The sequence below is a fragment of the Platalea leucorodia genome, assembly GCF_965183815.1.
Source record: "Platalea leucorodia genome assembly, chromosome: Z".
NCBI lineage: Eukaryota > Metazoa > Chordata > Aves > Pelecaniformes > Threskiornithidae > Platalea > Platalea leucorodia.
Window position 1 is genome coordinate 20,984,945 of NC_138858.1, and position 22,130 is coordinate 21,007,074.

Below are 22,130 nucleotides of genomic sequence, written 5' to 3' on the forward strand. Positions count from 1 at the left end.
CCACTGTTCCTTAGCAGTGCTCTATAAATCTGCATCTCTGGTTTTACATGTAAGAACTGTATATACTGAAATACAAATATCTTCCCTCTGCTTTTGACTGTGGATATGTGAAACCTGAAACTACAGGTGCCAGGGAGCCTTTGTCTTTCACTCAAAGTTTTCTAAATGAATAAACTTCTAATAGTATTTCTTTTTCTGACTCCCTACATTAGTGTAATCGGTCAAATTCTTCATCCCCTGTTGACAAAGTTGGTCAGCCTCGTTTAACAAAATTGACAAGAATGCGGACTGATAAGAAGAGTGAATTTTTGAAAGCATTGAAACGAGATAGAGTGGAAGAGGAGCATGAAGATGAGCATCATGCTGGGCAAGAGAAGGTAGTTTTATTCATGCCTATTGTAGATCCAGCAGTAGTAGTTTTCAGATGGACCATAAACTACTTCTTATTTTGCTGTAAACAGCTCTTAAGTCATGGTCTTGGATCTCTAAACGAAGGAAAGGAATTACACTTTGAATTTAAAAACGTGATTCCAGGTACTACTCTTCCTCCGGTGCTTCTTAGTAGTTTCTCTTTTTCTTTCTGCAGTACCTGTTCTTACATGTTAATAACTCAGGTACATCTGTGTCTTTAGCAACAATAAAAAGAATAAATTAAGCTTAGTACACTAACCTAATCATAGAATTGTTTAGGTTGGAAAAGACCCTTAAGATCATCAAGTCCAACTATTAATGTAATGCTGTCCACCACTAAACCATGTCCCTAAGTGCCGCATCTACCCGTCTTTTAAATGCCCCCAGGGATGGGGAATCAACCACTTCCCTGGGCAGCCTGGTGCAATGATTGATAACCCTTTTGGTGAAGAAATTTTTCCTAATATCCAATCTAAACCTCCTCTGGCACAACTTGAGCCCATTTCCTCTCGTCCCGTCACTTGTTACTTGGGAGAAGAGACTGACTCCCACCTCGCTACAGCCTCCTTTCAGGTAGTTGTAGGGAGTGATAAGGTCTCCCCTCAGCCTCCTCTTCTCTAAACAACCCCGGCTCCCTCAGCTGCTCCTCATAAGACTTGTGCTCCAGACCCTTCACCAGCTTCGTTGCCCTTCTCTGGACACGCTCCAGCACCTCAATGTCCTTCCTGTAGTGAGGGGCCCAAAACTGAACACAGCACTTGAGGTGCAGCCTCACCAGTGCCGAGTACAAGGGGATGATCACTTCCCCAGTCCTGCTGACCACACTATTCCTGATACAAGCCAGGATGCTATTGGCCTTCTTGGCCACCTGAGCACACTGCTGGCTCATGTTCAGCTCGTTGTTGACCAACACCCCCAGGTCCTTTTCTGCCAGGCAGCTCTCCAGCCACTCCTCCCCCAGCCTGTAGCGTTGCATGGGGTTGTTGTGACCGAAGTGCAGGACTTGGCACTTGGTCTTGTTGAATCTTATACAGTTGGCCCCGGCCCAATGATCCAGCCTGTCCAGGTCCCTCTGTAGAGCCTGCCTACCTTCAGGCAGATCGCCACTTCCACCCAACTTGATGTCATCTGCAAACTTACTGAGGGTGCACTCGATCCCCTCATCCAGATTGTTGATAAAGATATGAAACAGGACCGGCCCCAGTACTGAGCCCTGGGGAACACCACTTGTGACTGGCCGCCAACTGGATTTGACTCCATTTACCACAACTCCTTGGGCCTGGCCATCCAGCCAGTTTTTTACCCAGCGAAGAGTGTCCCCGTCCAAGCCATGAGCAGCCAGTTTCTCCAGGAGATTGCTGTGGGAAATGGTGTCAAAGGCCTTACTAAAGTCCAAGTAGACAACATCCACAGCCTTTCCCTCATCCGCTGAGAAGGCCATCTTGTCATAGAAGGAGATCAGGTTAGTCAAGCAGGAGCTGCCTTTCATAAACCCATGCTGGCTGGGCCTGATCCCCTGGTTGTCCCGTACGTGCCATGTGATGGCACTCAGGATGATCTGCTCCGTAACCTTCCCCAGCACCAAGGTCAGACTTGGCAGGCCTGTAATTCCATAGATCGTCCTTCTGGTCCTTCTTGTAGATGGGAGTCACATTTGCTAACCTCCAGTCAACTGGGACCTCCTCGGTTAGCCAGGACTGCTGATAGATGATGGAAAGTGGCTTGGTGAGCACTTCTGCCACCTCCCTCAGTACCCTTGGGTGGATCCCATCTGGCCTCATAGACTTGTGAAGGGCAGTGTTTCATACCTTGGCTGTTAAGTTATCTTACAAAACAATTAACGGAAAAACATGGTTCTGCTTCTCAAACCATTTCTTTTCTAATTAGAGCATTTAGATAGCCAGAAGTTATCTATCCTTGGACTAGTCTTAGGAGCAATAGTTCAGTTTATGCATATGTAAAGAATCTGTTTTTACTTCTTAATTGAGAACTTGGAGGCCTATACTGTCTGTATATAATATGTGTCAGGTTTCTTTCAATGTGTATCGGCTTATGCAGTGCTTGACTGGCACCAGAGAATATTTGTGTCAGTGCTAGGAGCCACCAACAAGCCATAAGCATAGTTATCGTGTAGTATTCAGGATGAGGTGATTACAGGCCTGTTCGCTGTGAGTGAGTGGTTTAATGTGTTTTAACAAAACAAAAAAACATCATAAATTAAAAATCAGCCAGATAAATGAGTGCATTTCAGGAGGCTTTGTTTGGATTCAGAGACTTAAAAAAAGAGAGTGCCAGTGTGCATTGCTCATAAAAGTAAGATTGACTTTTCTGACCCTATTCCTACTTCAGGCAAAATAAAATTTGCTGTAATGGTACTGTACAACTTAGCTGTATGTGTGAGTTAAGAAAGGTCTGCATCTTTCCGTTAGGCATTCTGTGACTAATGGGCTAACACCTGAGATGGGTGTTGGGGGTAATGCTGTTCATGTATGTTTAAGAAATACACAAAGATTTTGATGCAAGATTAAAAAGACATTGGGAAACACTGTCTTGAGCTTCAGAATTCTGAAAGTAGTATATGAACGTGGTGGGGGTTTCTGTTTCTGAAATTGTCTTGAGTTCATAGTATCTTTATGACACATATGTCAAATGCATTTGGTTGTCCCATTGTACACAGCTGATTTTCAGAAGTAAGTGTATTTAAAAAAAAAAAAAAAAGGCTTTTAGTAGTGGAAGTTGTAGTGTCCTTGGACAGGTGTATGCAACACATGGTTGTGAGTAAGTGCATGCTTCCTTTTCCCTGCCGTTGCTGTTTCACTAGCAGGTGTGAAAAGATGTTAATCATATAACTAATAGTTGTCCTACTTCCAGCATTCATTTTAATGATCATCAGTAGAAGACATGGTGTGCAACTGAGTGGATGGGAAGATAACTGCAGAGAACAGTCTTGTATGACATGATCCTGTTGATGGAGTTTTAAGGCCTGGAGTAATAGATTTCATCTCTGAAATAATGAGGCAAATCATAAGCAGCAGCTGAATCATGCTTGGAAGAAGCTATTTTGCCCTATCTATATTAAAATTGTTTAATATTTTTATGAATTTTGATAATCTGAGATTTGTTCTTCAGGTGTATGATTTATGAGCTGTATGTATGTTTACGGGGATACTTGTTCTTAAGAAACTTTTGCTGAGGATTCTAAAATTTCTGGAAGCAAACAACACTATGAGTGGGAGGGAAATGATGATGACGGTCTTGATCCTGGACTCTGAAGTATGGTTTCTTACAAGTGCAGAACTGGCTGATTGAGTGATTGCCTCCTGCTATGGATAATGCTGTTAAATGCCCAGTTGAGGGGTTTTGGTGTCAAAAGGGTGTTAACTAGATAATGATCATACTCTCCTCTTTGTTTTTACAGTTGGTAAGACTTGTGAGGCTATTGGGCTCATTACTAAATAAGAATTACAGGTTGCTGGATGAGTAGAATAAAAAGAAACATCTCTGGTTTATAGTACTAAAGAGCTTTTAATGTTTGAGTGAACCTGAACAGTCTGCTTTCTAAATAAATGTTCTTCCTAGTTCTTATTTTATGGCTAGTAAGTTACAGTTGATGTTAGCAACAGCCTGAGAAGCTGTGGTGAGTGCGTGTGTGTAGGGGAAGTTGTCTGAACTTAAAGAGCAGTATCCAGTCTTCCTGAACTTGTGGCAGATCAATTTGCTGGTTGAGGTATGGTGACTGTGACCTGCCCCTTAAGCTAAATAAACTTGAGAACTCATATGCTCTCAAACTTCTCCTGACACACATGGCTCTGATATTTAATTAGGAACATTGCTTGTAAGTTCGATAGATAACCTGTTATTTCTGTAAGCATGAAAGGCAGCTTAAATAAGTTTGAATTTTAAGATATGTGTGAAACTTTGTAGAAAAAAGGTGGAGGCAGAGCACAGGAGTTGCTTTCTATATTACTTGATCAGTGGCGTAACTTAAGTGTAGTATCCAGGTATTGCAGTCTCTAGAACTATGAACAGAATTACCCTTGAAGTAGTATCCATTTAAACTTAATTTAAATTAATTTAAATTAATTTGATTAAATTAAACTTAATTTAAACGGTGTCACTGAATTGCAGCACTTGCAGACATTTACTTATGAATGGAATTTACTTTTAAACTTTGTAATATATAATTATTTTTAACAGGATGATGAGTCCTTTAACTTGCATAACAGCAACAGTCCTCATCATGAGAGAGATATAAACCGAAACTTTGAAAATGAAATTCCACAGGAGAATGGCAATGCTTCAATTACATCTCAACAGATCATTCGATCTTCAGCTTTCCCTCAGGCAGACGTTCTTTCAAGCTCACTTGAGGCAGAGCATAGGTACGTACTTTATATAATATAGTGTTCCTTCATGGTAAGTGAGCATGTCATAAATTCTTACTAGTTCAGAAGTCAGAATCTGAAAACTGAGAACACTTAAAATGTTTAAGGAGTACTGTCAAAGTTTCAACTTTTAGACATGTACTAATTTAACATGGAATATACTTTGTTTCTACTAGGCTTGTGTAATGACTTAAACTTGCTTTACTAAAAATTTGATGTATTTCCTTATAAAGAAATGGTGAACTGCATAGTGACTTCATCCCTCTGATTTTCATCTGCATGCCTAGGAGGAGCAATGCATGTAATTAATAATACTTTAAATGCTGCAGCTTCTGTAAAACTAGTGAGTTTTTCTCATTGTTAAAGTAATTAATTATTTCTGTGGCTGACTAGTTGACACTTTCAGTGATATCACAAGACAATGCACTGGAAAGGGAGAAAATAACTTCAAAGGTTTGAAACAATTCTAGTATCTCATAAAAGTAACTGCAGTAGCAACTGCTAGGGATGAGAATGAAGCTGCTGGGAAATCACAACTCAGTCTGGAGATGAGCTTGTCGTGAGCTCTGTCAGATTCTTACTGTTTCTGGCAACTACAGAATTGCAGTGACAGATTAGGTAGATTTTTTTTTTTTTAATTTAGTGATAGATTATATATATATATATATATGCATTGGACTAGAGAACTTTCCTTTGTGTAGTACTTGAAGAGGAAACTTTCATGACCTCTTATCCCTCACAAGTATGAAAAATGAAATGCACCCTGCTCTGTTCCTTTTTTCCCACCGTTGGTTACAGAGACAGAAATCTTTGGCCACTAGAGGCTGCTGCTGCTGATTTTTTGAATAGAAGACAGAGTCAAATCTAACTCTCATTTTTCAATTCAGATGACTTTGAATGGCCTTCATAGGGTTTCTGGGCAAATGTCTTTCCTTTGTGGTGTCCCAGAGAGGCTGTGTCTCCATACAGCCCTTTGGCTGTGACCTCTGCATGCATGTAGACAGATGTTATGGTAAGCCTTTTTGTGGTAAATTGGACTTGAAGTGACCAACCTAACTCACAGCATACTTGTGCGTGCCGAGTAACAGTATTGGCACATCTTGTACGAAATATATCTTGAGCTTGCTTTCTGCTGGGGAGGTTTCCAATGTGCAGCCATCCTGTTTGTGTCAAGTTTGCTAATCTGAAGTTTAATTTTTTTACGTAGTTCACACTTTTAACCCTGCTTTAAAGGGACAGCAGTCCTGCAAACTTTAGACAGTGTTGCTTAGAAGTTGATTAGCCATTGCCCTAAATTTTATTTGCATTAACAGGAGCTCTGTAACTATTCACTTAGCTGTACATGATACTGTTACCATCTTAGCTTGTTTGCAGTAAAACTTTCTAGCTCAAATTACTGTTGCCAGAAATACAGTTATCATTGAACTGCATTTGGCATTGCGAGTCTTTTTCTGTACATCTATACAAATGCACATATTCTCTTAAAAGAGAGTTTTGGATGACTTGCATATTATTTCTGCTGCTTCCTGAGGATTTAATTGTTCCTGGCTGTCACATTGTGCAATTTGGTCCAAATACTACAGAGGATGTGATTTCCATTTCTGTTATTGTCCTGTCGACTTTTTTTTTTTTTTAAACAGACTAGTGCTGTTCTCCCCTTCTCCTTCTACAATTCCAGGCTTTTATTATTGTTTTAACAACAGTCATTGGTGTCATTGGTCACCTGCAAGTTTGCCCAGTGCACATCCATTGTATTGGGACCTAGAGTTCTTTGTGGGGAGGGTTATGTTGAAGGGCATTTTTTGCTGACATCTGGCTAAATGAAGTACCTGGCACATGACATCAACTGTTTATTTAACTTCCCTGCTTTAATATATTCACCATTCTTCAGCTCAAAGTGTCAGTTTCTTGTGTCAGTTCTGGCTTATACTTTAGAAACCTCTTCATGTTTTGTGAAATAGCTTTAACCTCCTCTAACATCTATGGTCAACAGGTGCATGGTTTGCCTGAAAAAGGTGCTAATCCCTTTGGAAAAAACTTTGCAGCCAGAGAACTTACTATCTTCATTGTTAAATGTCACAGTATCTTCACCCTCAGATAACCCCTGTTTTCACAGTGTCTTCACATGTAAAACCACTTTCTTCCTGCTCAGATAACTGCTGTCCCACTTTTGGCATTAGCTAAAACACGTTGATTACTGCATCTTTGGATATCTCAAGCTTAGTCATGAGAGGAATCAGTCTCTTGTTTCTTTTACTCCTCTCCTCCCAAAACTCACTCCTAGTTGTAGTCTGTCTGTGCTGAAATATCAGTATCTGCCATTGCGTGAGGCTCAATTGCAAAGAAGCCTGTCCTGGCTCTGACATTAGCATGTGCTAGAAAAAAGAAACTATATGAGGCTGTTGCATCCTGAATTGGTTCCCATGGAGGGACACCACCAGTAGTCCTCATGACTGCTCTGTTATCCAGGAAAACCTGCAGATTCCCTCAGTGTGATTCTTTGTCTCTTCATACCGTTTTCAAGGGGGGTACACTGCTGCTGCACCAGAGCAGTTATGCAAAGGAAATATATTCTTAGTTTTCCACCTGACACAAATTTCTTGCCTTAAAATGAAGGTACAGTTTTTACCACATGTAGTGGTAAAACAGGGTCATCTGTGAAGGACCTGAGAACTTCTCAACTTCTACATTTTATATATCTTTTGTAAGGCTTTTAACCTACTTCTATGCAAGAGTTTGCTTAAAAAAAATTATGGACTGGTTAATGCATTTGTTACAGAACTTTACACATATATGTAGGCAGAGCTTGAAATGTCTGAGTGTGTGTAGTAAGTTCATTAATGTTTTCCTTTTTAATTTAAAGATTGTTAAAGGAGATGGGCTGGCAGGAAGACAGTGAAAATGATGAAACATGTGCTCCACTAACAGAGGATGAGATGAGGGAATTCCGAGTCATTAGTGAACAGGTAACACTAAGTTAATGTTCCATGTTAATGTTCCAATTTTGATGACTAGGTATGTTGCTGTTTCAGTACCATTTCAGTATTGTGCTTTTGAAAGAATAGTTACTTTAAAAAGAGAGGGGACCAGTGCTTATTGTAGGTAAGGCCTGGTCCCAACATATCAAGGGAGGGATAAGGGAGTGCTTCTGAGTAGTTTCAGCATTGCTGGTAGTAGAACTGTACAGGCTTTCCAGCTCCTCAGCTTAGCCTGAGGAAAGGGAATTTTCTTTCAAAGTTTTTATGCAGTTTCCTTGGTTCTCCAAAATTTGAATTTTTTCTGTTGAAAATTGAGACATTTAATTCACTAGTAACAAAGTCTGAAACAGCAATCTAGACTTGATTTTTTTTTTTTTTTTTTTTTTTTAAATTAGGAGTGTTGTATATACCTGATGGGGTTGGTGAGGAGTAGCTGGAAGGGAGAATCTTGTGCAATGTTAAATCTGAACATTTGTTATTTCCAGGAGTCTGGCCACACACATATTAATTAGAGCATTTGGAATATTAAACTCTTAAACGCTTGGCTTATTGCCCAGCTTCTGCACTATGTGTGGAAATGCAGTAATTCCTTTCTTCTTGTAGAGTCAGTTGTTTCCTTTCTCTCCAGTGTCTTTGACTTTCCAACTGAATCGGGTAGATGAGGATACCCATTCCTCCCTGCTGCTTCTCCTCTTCTGGGCCCCTTCCTTATTGCAGAGCCTGCCCTTCTTAGCACAGATGTTTGCTGCACTGTGGATAAAGAGACTGCATCTCAGGAGAGACCATATGGGAGGAGGGGTCACTGGGGCAAGATGCCTGAGGAAGTGGGTGAGAAGAGGCTAAGCTCTCATTGACTGCAGGAGCTTAGCACAGTTGGGGGTGCTTGGATACAGGTGGCTGGCCCAGGAGTGAAGGCTCTCAGGGGAGTTTTTCCTTTGTGTGTACATACGAAAAGGTAGTGCTGTGGATCTAATGTAGCTCAGAGATGAAGGTGTAGAGAATGTTGAAATGCAACAGATTGTTGTGTCTAGCTTTTTCATTCTCTGAATACATCTTGTTTTCTCATTTCAGTTACAAAAAAATGGCCTTCGGAAAAATGGCATTTTGAAAAATGGATTCATCTGTGATTTTAAATTTAGCCCCTGGAAAAACAGCACTTTCAGACCTGCTCTGGAGAATGAGGATTCTGAGACGAGCAGCAGTGATACATCAGATGATGATGACGTATGAAGACTTCTGTAACATCTGCGGAAGCCTGTTTTGATCTCATGAAAATTTGGGGATGTGTTGTCCTAAAAAAAAATTTCTAATTTATGTAGTAACATACCCACTAGAGGAAGAATGATGGGACTTTTCTCTGAAGAAAGCAAGGAATGTTGTGTTGGGTGTGCTGAACATTACTATAAATTCTTTGTAAACGAATGTTGTAGAATGAGGACTTGGGTTGACCCAGCATTGACTTTCTTCATCACTGAAGCATTTCTGACTAGCAATGTGACAATGTAACAAATCAGACTTTCTCATTTAATAATAAAAACAAAGAATTGTGTAATGTCTTGCAAAGCTTCTGTCTTAAAATGTCCAAGTCTATAAGGAAAAAAAAGGGCAGCTTGACACAATGTTTTGCTTGCCAAGTCATTTCTTTCTTACAGTGGAAATCCTTGAATCCACTTTGTACGCAAAAAGGGCAACGTAGCATGTTGGCTAAACTGAGCAAAGTGCACTAAAACTCTTTTCCTTAATTGAGCTGTTGTACTGTTCTACTTCTTCCACACATAACTGCCCTTTAGCCATTTGTAGTGTAGTCGTCGTTATTAACAGCAAAAGACCCTAATGTTACAGTTCCAAATTTCTGAAACTAGCCTTTAAATTGAAAGCTTTATGGGGTATTGCAAGATCCAGTATCCTCACAGTGAACACATTTCTTGTGGGAAAATAAGCACTTTGATTTTACTATTCACATGCAGAAAAATAATTACACTGACTGGATTTGTCCACTACATGGAAAATAAACTGATTTACAGAGTATTGTCTCAGTGCATAGCATCGAGGGTATTGTTTTTAAATCTGGTAAGTTTTGTTTGCATTTTAATTAAATGTACTCTGGCAGCAGTGACTGCATTTCAGAATGAGGTAAAAATATTTTGATTAGCAGATCTTGCATTTATAGCAGCAGGAGTATATCTATGCAATAAGCACCTGTTTTGTTTACTTTGTATCAAACTTTTTCTTTATTATCACACATTTAAAAATCAATATTGTATTATTTATAGTTTTATTTGGTTCATTTTAGTTTTTTAAATATTTTCCACAGGGTTGTACAAATTATGTAGCATTAATTCATAAGTACAACTGCTCTCGGTAATGTCACAGACATTTATAACATGGAATGTCTATATATAGACATTCCCCCTTCAAGATATTTTTGAATTGTACTATTGCTTAAGTAATTTTCAATTTAGAACGCTAAAGCAAAAATATTTATAAAGGTGAGATTTTGCCCATATTTAACTTCTTGAGGAAAAGACATTTTTTGTAAGGTGGCTTCTATCAATTTTGGGCCAAAGGTGGTGTGTGTGTTTTTTTTTTTTTAATTTCTTTAAATAGAGATTTCTATTCAAGAGGTCAGTTTTTGTCTTGGAACAGGCATGCAAGTGTTGATGTACTTAATTTTGGCACAATGTATTGAAATACGCCATTTTCTCATCTGAACTTAAGAGGATAAAAATGTTTGTTTCTTTTAAGGAGAAAGCTGCCATATCTGTAATGAACTGTTTCCTACCTGTATGCCTTACACACCTTTCTCCTTCCCTTTTCCTGCAGTTTTTTTTTATTAACTTTGACACCTTGGTGTAGTCTATTCCCTTTTTTGTTTTCACATTCTATTAACAGGATCTTCTCCCTATCCTGATTACTTGGTAGTATGTGAATACTCTGTTTTTATTACTAAGTGAAAACTTTTTTGCCTTGGTATTTCTCAAAGTGGGATGTAGACTTCCCCACCACCACCTCTTTATTCACTTTAGTAACAAGTGTCACCTCTGTAATTAACCCTTTAGAAAGATACTATAATCGTAGAAGAATTGTGGTAGTATACTAAGTATATAGACTTGAAAAATTTACAGGTTATAATTGAGAAAATTCTCTTTAGAGAAAGTAGAAATAAGAGTTATACTTGGTGCTTCTGTTTTGCTAGTTTATATCCTGAAGCTGGTAACGGAAGCACGGGTTATGATGAGCTGTGAGCAAAGGAGGTAGCAGGAATTGAGCAGTGGTTTTGCTTTGTAGAATGAAACACCTTTACAGCCTTCCGTAACTTTTTTTCTATAAGTGTGTGGCTGCTTCTCTTGTATGTGCTGTGTTGTCCATCCTGGCTCTATACATGCAACATAATTACTCTCTACTCCTGCTACACTGTGTTTGTGTTTCTGAAGTCTGGCGTGTTTGATACCGTGATTTGATGTTTTGCATACACATAGCTTTAACCAACTGATACTACTAGTTCAGAGACGTGTCAGAGGTCTGCATAGCCCCTAGCTTAAATGGTTATGTGTGCTCTGTTACTTCAGTTTGCCCTTCGCCAGGGTATGGAAGTGGGGAAGCTTTGATGTTTCCACTGAGGAACTGTTATATTTTCTTATGGCAAAGCTGAGTAGTGCATTGGTCCTCTTTTTTGCCACCTTAGTCACTCACTGAAGAACTCTGTTTTCAGTTAAGTTTTTGATTTTTACTTTCCTGGGAAATGTCACTTGAAGCAAAGTGTGGTTTTCATATTTTACTTCCATAAAATCTATGAAAGCATTCTTTTGTGCTGTCCCCCTCCCGTTTGTTCAGTGTTTGAGGATGTAAAGCAGAATGAAGTCTGATTCTCTAGTATGTCATAATGCATCTTTTTACATCTTTGACTTTGTTCCTTTCCCAGGGCAATTTTAGTAGTTCATTAGCCTTTTTCTTCTGTCATACGTAAACCACAATCCATTCCCAGGATACATCCTCTCTTTTTTTTCTGCTTAGGCAAATTAAACACCAGCAAGGAAGTCTGCCTTAAAGGCTTGAGAAGCTGGTGGGCTAAGCTTGCCCATTCCCCTAGTAGGTTCTAGCAAGCTTTGGATGTTAAAGCATGTCTGCTGGAGACAGTTTGTCAGTGCTGGGCTGGAAGAGCTTGACTTCAATGACGGTAATCGCTGACTGCTTGCTGCATGCAGACATGGCAGTGCTGTATGATTTGCAGTCACTGCCATGCCTCGTCTTCATCCTGTCTTTACTGACAGAGAACCGCATCTTCCTGGTTCTCCTTTCCATCCTTCCAAAGGGATGCTGAGTGATGACTCAGTTGCTGGTTTTCCGATGAGGGATGTGTCTGCTGGTGGTATGGAGGGTACTTGTGTTTATGGTAGGGAGCTGGGACTCCTTTACTTCATCTAGAATGACCAGGGGCCTTCCTCACTGACTTGTACAGAGCCCTTTTCTCTCTCTGCTAAGAGAAGCTAGTTACCGTTCCTGGAAAAAAGTGTTAATTATAGTAAAGTTGTCCATTGATGCATATTGGACCCAATCAACATTCTGGAGTAGATTTTTGCTGCTTGTCATCCCAGTCTCTGAGAAATGTTATGAAGTGTGAAGGAAATGGATTTTTGTTCTCCTATGCAATTGCCTGTGGGGGGGGAAAAATCTGTATTTATGATGGCGACCTCAACTTTAGTGTTTCTTCTTTAAAGAATACCTGTTCTTCAGTAAATACATTTAAACTGCTGGTTGCTAGAAACTGGAAGGAGAGTTTGTTCAAGGATGTCTTTGTTTTTCCCTGTTTTCTGTTTGCTGCTAGGCAGTGGCTGAGGCAGTTTACTCAGCTGCAGGGAACTTTTGGTCTGATTAAGGATTATTGCTGTTGTGCACCAAGAATTATTGGCTCATTAGGATGATAAATGTGCTGACTAGCTGGTCAGCTTTCCTTGTGCTGTTATTCATAGTCATCAGGGAGCTTTATTGCAAACTGAATGGGGTTTGTTTCATTCCCTGGATCTCTCTTCAGCCTTCTCTAGAGGTAGCTGGCAATGCATTTGCTAAGCCAGCACTGGCAGCGATTTGTGAGGCAGCCTGGCTCTCTGTGAGGCACAGGTGCGTATCGAAAACTTTCTTCTGTCTCTGGAGGTTTGCACTTCCTCAGAGATTTGTAAGCAACTTCTGGGGTCTGTCTCTTAGTGTTTTGCCATCTAGGAAAGACCTTCGGACTAAAGAAAAACTCGTACCTTCGACCAGTTGGTTAGTAGAGTGTACTGCTCCGTTACTGAATTCAGTGTCTGCCAAAGCCTGCTTCCATTTCAGTTTCTTGTGCAGATGTGATCATCTGATGGAGATGTGAGGTCTTACAGGGTCTATAGTGGCACGCATTTCTTAAATCTCTGTAAAGATACCTGAGAGTATGCTTGCTATTTAGGCTTCATTCTGTATACATCTTCCTTGAACATCCTCTTAGTATGCAGCTATTTATTCCCCTGGCAATTGCATGATTGTTACAGAGAAATGATGTTCCATACTTGCAGGGCAAATGCTCATTTACCTTACTCTGCTATCCAGGTCAAAGGTACAGCTCTGAAGTAGAAGGGAGTATTTTTGGCAACTGGTATGATTGCTGATGTCCAGAGAAGCATCACACATCGGGCTGAGGGACCTTAGGTCAATATGAGAGAACTTGAGTTCCCCTTAGGAGGTGTGGGGAGATAACTGGTTCTGGTGGTACTAAGCAAGGCACTACAGAGTTTCAGCTTAGGAAGCAAAGGAAAGCAACCTCCTTCCACTCAGCCAGGAATCAGTCAGACTTGAGAACTGATTCAAGAAATTCCAAATGCTTGATGGATGAACTTGGGGCAGCCTGATAGCCTGAGCTGCTGCATTTTGCTAGATTACCAGACTGGCTGTGTGCTGTCCTGAGTTACCACCTTCTAAGCCTATAGGTTCTGAAACAGGCCTCTCTGCATCAGGGAGCAACGGACAGCTCCTGACCTCCTCTGAAGCCAGACAGTATCTACTGTTGCCTTAGTGCTCTTGCAGTTAGGTCAAGGAAGGTGATGTAGCTTTTCCTCCAATCCGTTACTCGGTATAGCCAAGAGGAGGACATGAAGTGCAGCTGTGTGATCCTGCTTATTCTAGTATGGTGGCTCTGCTACAGTGGCTTCCTTTTGATTCTTATTCCTTCTGTGTGATAGCTTGATGTCTGGGAGCTCTGTGCTATTCTAGTCTTTGCATATTCCATCTCCCATTGCTTCGTATTGCAAGACTGTTGAAGTGGAACCTAGCAAGTTACGGAGCATCCTGTCTGAGCTCAAGTGACTGCATCATAGACAGATGAAAAATGGTTGAGCTTTGAATCATCTGGCATACATGTGCACACACACAATTTGAATGTAATACAAGGGGACATTGTAGAATTGTTAGCGATAACTTATTTTCTGCGCTTGCCACTTGTACCTGTTGGTGTTATTGGTGGCTCTTGTCATGAGTTTTGTGTTCTTTCGCCCAGGATATACAGAACTAAAATTATAGCCAGGCTGAAGGGCCTCTTCATCAATTACCAGGTTCACTTTTTTCCTGTAACATTGCTTTAGGTGACAAGGTATACTCTTTGAAAGGATGTTTAAAATGAGCTGGTCTGTAAGGAATTGACATGTACTGTAAGCAGCCTACTGAATCAAGCCACTGTTTATGCTAAGCTGTTAACACTTCATTACCAAAAGCTGAGAAATACTTCTGTCTGCATTGGAAAGCTGTTTCAAAAAGAAGCTCGAGTATGAGTGTGAAGTACACAGATATTTTACTAAGTCCTCACATGAGCATTTTTTTCTGCTCTCTTTTTTTCCATTGTCCACCTCCAAAGTGGGCATGCACCAATAGTCTTTGTACAGAATAAAAACATTTTCTTAGTTGAGATTAATGAATTAGTTATTCTGAAAATGCGATGTGGAAATATCTTAATGTTCCAGCTAAACTATAAACTAGTATAATTTAATTTTTAGTCTTTTGTTTGATGAAACTACTGAAAAATGAACACATTCTTGCAGGTGGAACTGCTGATACTGGCTGTGGTTATGCTTACACTGCAAGGATCTGTTCTCAGTCACTTAACTGTCAAATACTTAACTTTGTGGGTCCAGTTTTCTCTGGCTGACCAGGTCACTGGGGATGCAGCCTCAGGGTGGCAGAGCCCAGCAGGTGGGCTGAAGGCAGCTAAAACTGGGGAGAACTCAATGGCAAAAGACAGACAAGAAATTTCAGTGGCAAGAATAAATGGGAGCAAACAGGACGGGGCACAAGCTCATAACTTTGAAAATAAAGGTCTGCAATGTGTTTCCATCCAGATCATGCAGCTGAGAGTCTTGTCTTCTGATGCCAGTGAAGCGTTCCTCCCTATCTCTTAGTTGCTAGTCTTGTGTTAGAAGATTACAGCCAACATTTGCTGCGTGTGATGATCTCAAATTATGCAGTTGCATTGTAAGAAAATCAACATCTTAGATCGTTCATATAGAGGTTTGATGTGGTTCTCTTATTTCTTGTCTCTATTTTTTTTTTTTTCTTTATGTTGAGAAAACATACAGCTGGCCAGGTTTAACAATGAGCAAGCAAGATGTTGATTTTAGTGGATGTTTCTGAAAGTTTTTATCTTAATCTTGGTAATTTATGTATTTGGAGAAAATGGATCATACTGTGGGCTAACCACAAGGGTAAGAAAGTAAGTTAATGTTGGTGAAGGACTCAGTACAAGAGTACCAGAGGCACACTTATGAGGAGGGGAGTAGTTCTGTATTTTGTGCACAGTGTGGATTATGTGTTAAGTATGTAAAAACAAAATACTGCATAAGGCAGGTGTCCTGCCAGGTGAATGGTATGTGTTTATGCAATAAAAGGCTAACAAGTAACCACATGCCGGCAAGGGCTTGAAGATTGCACAGGCTTGTGCTTCGTGGCCTTCAGTCAGGTTCAGTATTTCTCATCTTGCAAGTGCTTAACCTTAATTTTCTTTGAATACCGTTCTCTTGCTGCTTAACAGAGGTGGTCCTGATGTTAGAATAGTTTCCTGTTGTATGAATGGGAAAATTAAGATTGAAAAAGGGATTAGAAAAAAGCTGGAGCTTCTGAAAAATCCTGAAGGGATTTTAGGAGCAGGCACAGTCCTGTGGGTGAGGATGAGGGCATCCTCCGAGTAACCCAGGGTGTAGAAGTGCCCTTACCTAAAGGGTGCATCACTGCTAGAGTAGGGCAGGAGTGGGAAAAGGCCAGAGCTCTCCAAGGAGGTGAGGCTGGTACTTGACTGAAATGAAATCAAAAGAATTATGCGCAGCCTGGCTTAACTTGTGCATTGGTCAAAACTGGGCAGCTACAGTGTAGGTTAAAACTGCATTTTTCTTCAGCTTTTATTGGTTTTGTCTGGCTGCTATTAAGACTTCTGAAAGGCAGATGGCCACACCTTTGAGTTTTTGGCAGATTTTGTGGCACAGAGACAGTGAGTCAGTAGCAAAAGGACAGGCCTAGAAGCTGCCCCACTTGGGCCAAGGCAGCAGGACATAGACCAAGACACCTTCACCCACTAGTACTCACTCACTGTCTTCTTCCCCTGGATGCCCAATGACAGGTAGCAATTACAGCTAGAGCTGGCTTCAAGGACAAAGGCTGGAGACATAAGGCTGGAGCAGAAACTGCTCTAATGAAGAGTGGAAAGCAATTTCTAAAGAAATAGTAAGAACAAAGGGTCAAGAGGACTATGCAGAGGCATGGCTCGTGGGGCTGGGCAGTGGAAGAGCTCAGTGTTTAGCAGAAACAGTTGAGTAAAATGAAGGATGGGCAGCTTGGCTCTGCTGAATACAGGGGCTTCAGCAGTGCTGCAGCTGCGGATCAGGAGCTGCTCCTTATCTCCCAGGTGGGCCTGAGCTGCCTGGTAGGGCTGGGGGAGCAAACTGGCCTCTGGGGGACAGCTGTGAGGGTGGCCAGTGAGGTCTTGGTGCTGCACTAGCTGCAGGAGCAATTGGTGCCATGTGGGTGGGGGGCCCAGCAGGGTTTGGGGGGCTCAGAAACATGCCTGGGGGAAGAGAAGCTGCAAGGAGGAGGAGGACCGATGGAAAGCCGTGGCTTACAGCTCCAGGCTGTACAGCTGGAGGGCTTCATACCACAGCCAGTACCTGGTGCGGGCAGTGAAGACCTGCAAGCTGGTAAGTTGGTGTATGAGTGCTTTAATGGTGTTTAAGCCCTGTCAAAGATAAACGTGGAAGGAAGCAGAGGAAATGTGGGTGAAATAATTCTGGCTGAGCAGTGAGTTGCTGGGCAGTGTCTGAAGGAGGTGTGTGGATGAGGGATGCATGGGAGCTGAGCAGACGAGCACAGTTCTGCAACTGTTGCACTGTTAATTGTTTGAGAAAAAATGATAAAAACCTATCTCTGCTACATGAGGTAACTGTGTTAGGATTTGCCAAACCAGGATGGACAGACTTCATTAACTAATACGTAGAAAGCCTCAGCAAAGAAGAAACCTTTTTGATCACCTTTGAAACAGTGCCAGTCTTGGCAGAGCTGCGGGGTGACGGGGCAAATAGTGTTGTTGGCTTTATTGGGGGCTGAGGGGGAGGATCTGGTGTGGAGAGGTGGATGGTGACCGGGGTGAGCCCTTGCTCCACCAGGCATGCAGGGAGCACTGTGGGGAGAGCATGTGTGGTCCGAGGAAGGTTATTTCATAACATTTGCTCATGTTAGGGGTGCCCAGCAGCAGTATGCTGGCTGCTGTTATCGTCATGTATCGATGTATGTGGAGTTAATGGTTATGCTTATGGCTGGTTTTCCTGGTCATTAATGGTGTGGGGAATAGCAGCTTGTCTTGGAGCACAGGGAGGGATCTCCAGGCCTTGCTGCTTTGGTGTCTTCCTCTCTGCTCTTGAGGAAGTTCTCATTCCCAGGAACTTCTTCAGTATGAGCCTGGTCCTCCTGCAAAGCTCTTCTGTGACTGGTACCTGAATGGTATTATCCCCCTCATCATGCAAGAAAGCTTGACCCCTCAGGGACAGACAGGCCATTTTATCTTTGGCTTACTTTGGCAAGGTCCTAGGGTAATGTCAGTCCTTCGCCAGGCCAGGTGACCTTCCCCTACAGCTGCCTGGCCAGGGCCTTTGCATGGTCGTCCCTCAAAGGTGTTTTCCGTTTCTTAGCTCCATGCAAAGCGATGAAAGTCTGGGCATCGGGGGAGCTCTATGACTCCAGGGAGAAAAGACCATGGTGTGGCTAGAGAGCACAGAGATGAACTGCTGATGATTGCTTTTTGAAGTATCTGATCCCCCAGAGGAAGAAGCTGCTTAATGTTGTGTGACCCAGATCTCAGAGCTATTGACAAAAATGACCTAAAATACCAGTGTGACAGGAAGAAAAGTGAATGGCTCCATGGGGTGCAGAAGCAGTATTGCTTGGCCAAGAGAACAAAGTTCCCAAGCAATGGTCTGGTTTCTATTTTCTTACTTTTAAATGGTATCTTCTGACCATTTCACTCTTCACTTTCATTCCTAATTATTAACTTGTTATCTTGTATCTCTCTCCATCTGTCACAATCTGTGGGTTCTCATAACTGCCTCTAGCTGTTGCAGATCTTCACTCTATAACCTATTCTGCTCACGTATCTCAAGATTCTGCACTGGGGCTCTTCTCATCTGCCCCCCTCTTGAGTCAGCAGCATAGTCTCCTCAGCACCGTGCTGCCCCACCTCTCTCAGGGTGATGCTGCCCAGGTTCTTCTCCTATCTTTGATCCTCTCTGGCTCCTTCCATGTATCTCCTGCCCCTGATTACATTAGACATGCTTTTGAGCCCCCTGCAATGTAGACACTCCCAGTCAATGTGTCACTTTTCACTTGAATTCAAGAGGATGGCATCTGCCTTGGCCAGTGATGCTGGATTGTGTCATCCATGTGGTCAGGGTTGAAAAGGGCATCCTTATACTTTCTTTCATGCCCTCGCTGGAGGTCAGTGAAATTTCACTCTTCCTTCCTGGAGATGGTGTCTGACACCACCCCTCCCCCCAACCTTCCAAAGTGAAATGAAGCAAAATGAGGAACCTTGAGAACTCAGGCTGCTCTGATCTCTGCCTGGCTCTTGGACCACATTGTATGTGAATTGTCTCTGCTCTTCCATCAGTCTCTTGTAAGCAGTTTTTCCCAGTGTCTTTATGTTGTCTCGTACGTAAAGGTTCTGGCCCTGGATCTACGGCTTCTAACAAGTACAGTAACACAAATAACGGATGCTGAGACTCATAAGAACAATATCGCAACAGTTGAAATTTGTTCCTGAAATTTTCAAAACAATAGGATGTCCTATATTGTTCCCTCTAGTGCTGCTGAGGGCACTGGCTTCCCATCAGCTCGCATCTAGGTGTGCATTAACTGGGTCTATCAATGTCACCTGAGCAGAAGGGAGGTTTTTAGCTGCGGCCGTGCCTGTGGGCCGCAGGAACCAGAAGAGGGTGCTGGAGATCTTCGGCTGGCTCTGGTCTCTGCTCCTGCTCTCCTCACAGATTTTGCGCAACTATTATTAGTTAGTCTGGTTTTGTTTTTCTAAACTAGTGTAACTAAGTATTCTAGGGTTTTTTGATACTTTACTATACCATCCCCTAAATGCAGAGACAATTGTACTGTTCATAGAACTGCTCTACTTTGGTATAATTTATGGCTATACTCATGAAACAACGGAAATAACTGCCTGTTGTAGGTCGGAGTTTGCCTAGAGATGTCCTTAAGCAGAACAGCGTGCATATATAGGTATATTGTAAATCAAGGAGGGAAAGACAACTCTGTTATATTGTTAGCTACACAACCTCTGTGCATACACGAACATTTGTTTAAAGAAAAGCTGGGAGCAAAATCCATTCTGCCACCATTCTCCCCTGAAGTAAATCTCCTATTTGAAGATTGCTGGTTGCGTTCATGTGCTGCAGTGACACCATCCGAAATTTTGCAGTTGGATTTGGGGAAGCCTGATGTTTTTCAGTCAAAACTTGGCCTCTTTTCAGAGGTGTCTCTACCAGTGTTCAGTGTTCACAATAGGACAGGTATTTCTTTACTTTAAAAAAAACAGTTAAAATGGACAACAGAAAAAGGCTTATTCTGATTGTGTTCATCACAAAAAGCTGACACTAGAGGACAGAAAAGATGTAGTTGAGACATGCTCTCATTTATGTATTTGCAGTTAGACTGCTTCTTGTCAGAGTTGGGATGAGATGGTTTTTTATAGTCTGCAACTTGCAGCTCACTTAAAGGAGTTTTCTTTTCCACTGGATTTTTATAAGAAGTTTTTATCTCTGCCCTGCACTGCAGTTCTGATACTGATGCATGCTTGTTGGAAATGAGCCATGATCACTTATAACAAGTTTTTGTGGCTTTTGGACAAAATCTTCAAATCTGGGTGGCTATCATGAAGCACCTTTATTTTGACGTGTAATTGCCTCATTTTTCAAAGATGGAGAGCAACTCCGGTCCTGTTCATCAGTGGGAGCAACAGATACTCTGTGATTGAAAACAAGACTTCATGACTGGGTTTTAGACTTTTAATTAAAAGTGATTTTGTTTTAACTATCCAGACCTAAGGGAGTTGGGGAATAAGATGTATTAATGTGCCAGCCTGTCTGTGGGATGTGAGGTGATACTCTGCCTCTCTTGCCCAGGGAGGAAGACAACATTTCTCACTAGTTTCTTCTGTTGTCACACTAATTGGGTAAGAGATGACGCAGGTGTTTTCATCCTGGGTTAAATGCCCTCTAGTTCCTTGATCACAAGTTTTTTTGCACTTGCGGGCACATCCTCCTGCAGGAACAGAGATCTGGGGGGCTAGAAAGCTGTTGAAGGATTTTTATAAATAAAAATCAAACGCTACATGTGTAATAGAAGTCATGCACTTACACAGTACAAAGGTCTTTTATGGTAAGGTTGTGGGGATTCATGGAGACTGCAACTGAAGGAGGAGAGGCAGGCTTTTATTCTGGGATCAATCCAAGTGAAATAAAGCTGCCTGCTGCTGTCTCCAGCTCATTGGAAAACAGCAGGAGGTGTCCTTCCAGGAGGGGAGAAATAAATCCACAGGTCTTGTTCTTGTTACTTGTGGAGGAATTATTCCCCTATCTGCCCATGCCTCAGCTTAAGTTAAGGTGATACTCAAGAGTGTTTGCTATAGCTCTCATGCAAACCTTGATTTTGTTCACCATTTATATCAGGGCCTAGATTTTCACTCCTTTAAAAAAAAACAAAACACATCTGCAAAAAGTCATTTAAAAGAAGTCCTCTGCCCTCATCTTTCACCACTTCTTCAATTGCTTTTTTGCCCTGTACAAAGAGCTTGGGCATTTCTGTTCTCCCTTTGCTCAGCTGCAATATCATGCAGTGTTTCAAATATGAGGATTTCTCCTTATTATGCCAGAGGCAGAGCAGATTACATCTTTCACACTTTGATGATTACAGCAATGCTGCACAAGTTGGGGCATGCACAGTGCATCACGCTGCTGTAAGCAGGTAGCGTTGCTGTGCAGCAGTGCTCAAGTCCGAGCTGTGCAGCAGAAGAAAGACTAAGAGCTCCAGTCCCATAAAATTATTTTCATTGCCTGTAAGACAGGCCCAAATCATTCCTTTATCTAGGAAAGAACATTTTGTAGCCTATCTTACTCTGCAGGTAAAAGCAGAATACATAAAGCAGACCAAAATGTGAGGGATCAGGCTGCCAAGGCAGTAGATGTTTGAGAGAAGACACTGGGTGTACTCACCACTCTCTCTTTTCTAGAGGAACTGGACAATAGAGCAAGGTGAAATATAGGGGAACCGAGCAACCATCTCATAAATGTCACCATATGATGTGATGTAGGATGCAGTACATTCTAGAGATGAGAGTTTTAAGCAGGAAATGTACTTTTCTTCAGCTGAAGACTTGAGGATTTTTCTTGTTAAACCTTTTGTAACCTTCTGTTGGAGATGGAAATCTACTAAAAAATCAAAAATATACATTGTGGGTTTGCTGATTTTTAATTGTTACCCCACAGAAAACTCTTTACAGCCAATGCATATGTGTGTGCATGTATATGCATATACATAGATTTTTTTAAGCTGTACGAAGACTCCAAGAACAGATCCTATTTCAGTCCTTAGTTTCTTTTTAAGCCATCTCATTTTCAGTGGGATGTTTCATTGTTCCTGCCTTCCTTGTTAAAGGACACACTGCTCAGAAGTTTAAAACTGTTGTAGGCACTAAGGCCCAGGTATCCAAAGACACATAGGTCGCTGCAGCAGGCAGAGATGCAGCTTTTGCTGAAGAAAGATGAGGACGTTCAGAGGAGCACCCAACTGCAGCATG

The 22,130-nt window shown here is 41.6% G+C and overlaps 1 protein-coding gene across 11 annotated transcripts in view; it reads left to right on the forward strand.

Moving 5' to 3' along the window:
* Window positions 1-9,465, forward strand: part of GPBP1 (GC-rich promoter binding protein 1) — a 36,143-nt gene extending 26,678 nt beyond the window's left edge. For 7 of the 11 annotated variants that reach the window (XM_082336688.1, XM_082336689.1, XM_082336683.1 and 4 more), the window contains 4 exons: window positions 213-377; window positions 4,609-4,793; window positions 7,660-7,762; window positions 8,846-9,465. In XM_082336688.1, coding sequence (XP_082192814.1) covers window positions 213-377; window positions 4,609-4,793; window positions 7,660-7,762; window positions 8,846-9,004 — 612 coding nt within the window. In that variant the 3' untranslated portion in view covers window positions 9,005-9,465. Of the gene's footprint in view, window positions 1-212; window positions 378-4,608; window positions 4,794-5,683; window positions 5,809-7,659; window positions 7,766-8,845 lie in introns of those variants that run through there. The other 4 variants (XM_082336691.1, XM_082336692.1, XM_082336690.1 and 1 more) reach the window with 2 other exon arrangements.
* The last annotated feature ends 12,665 nt before the right edge of the window (window positions 9,466-22,130 follow it).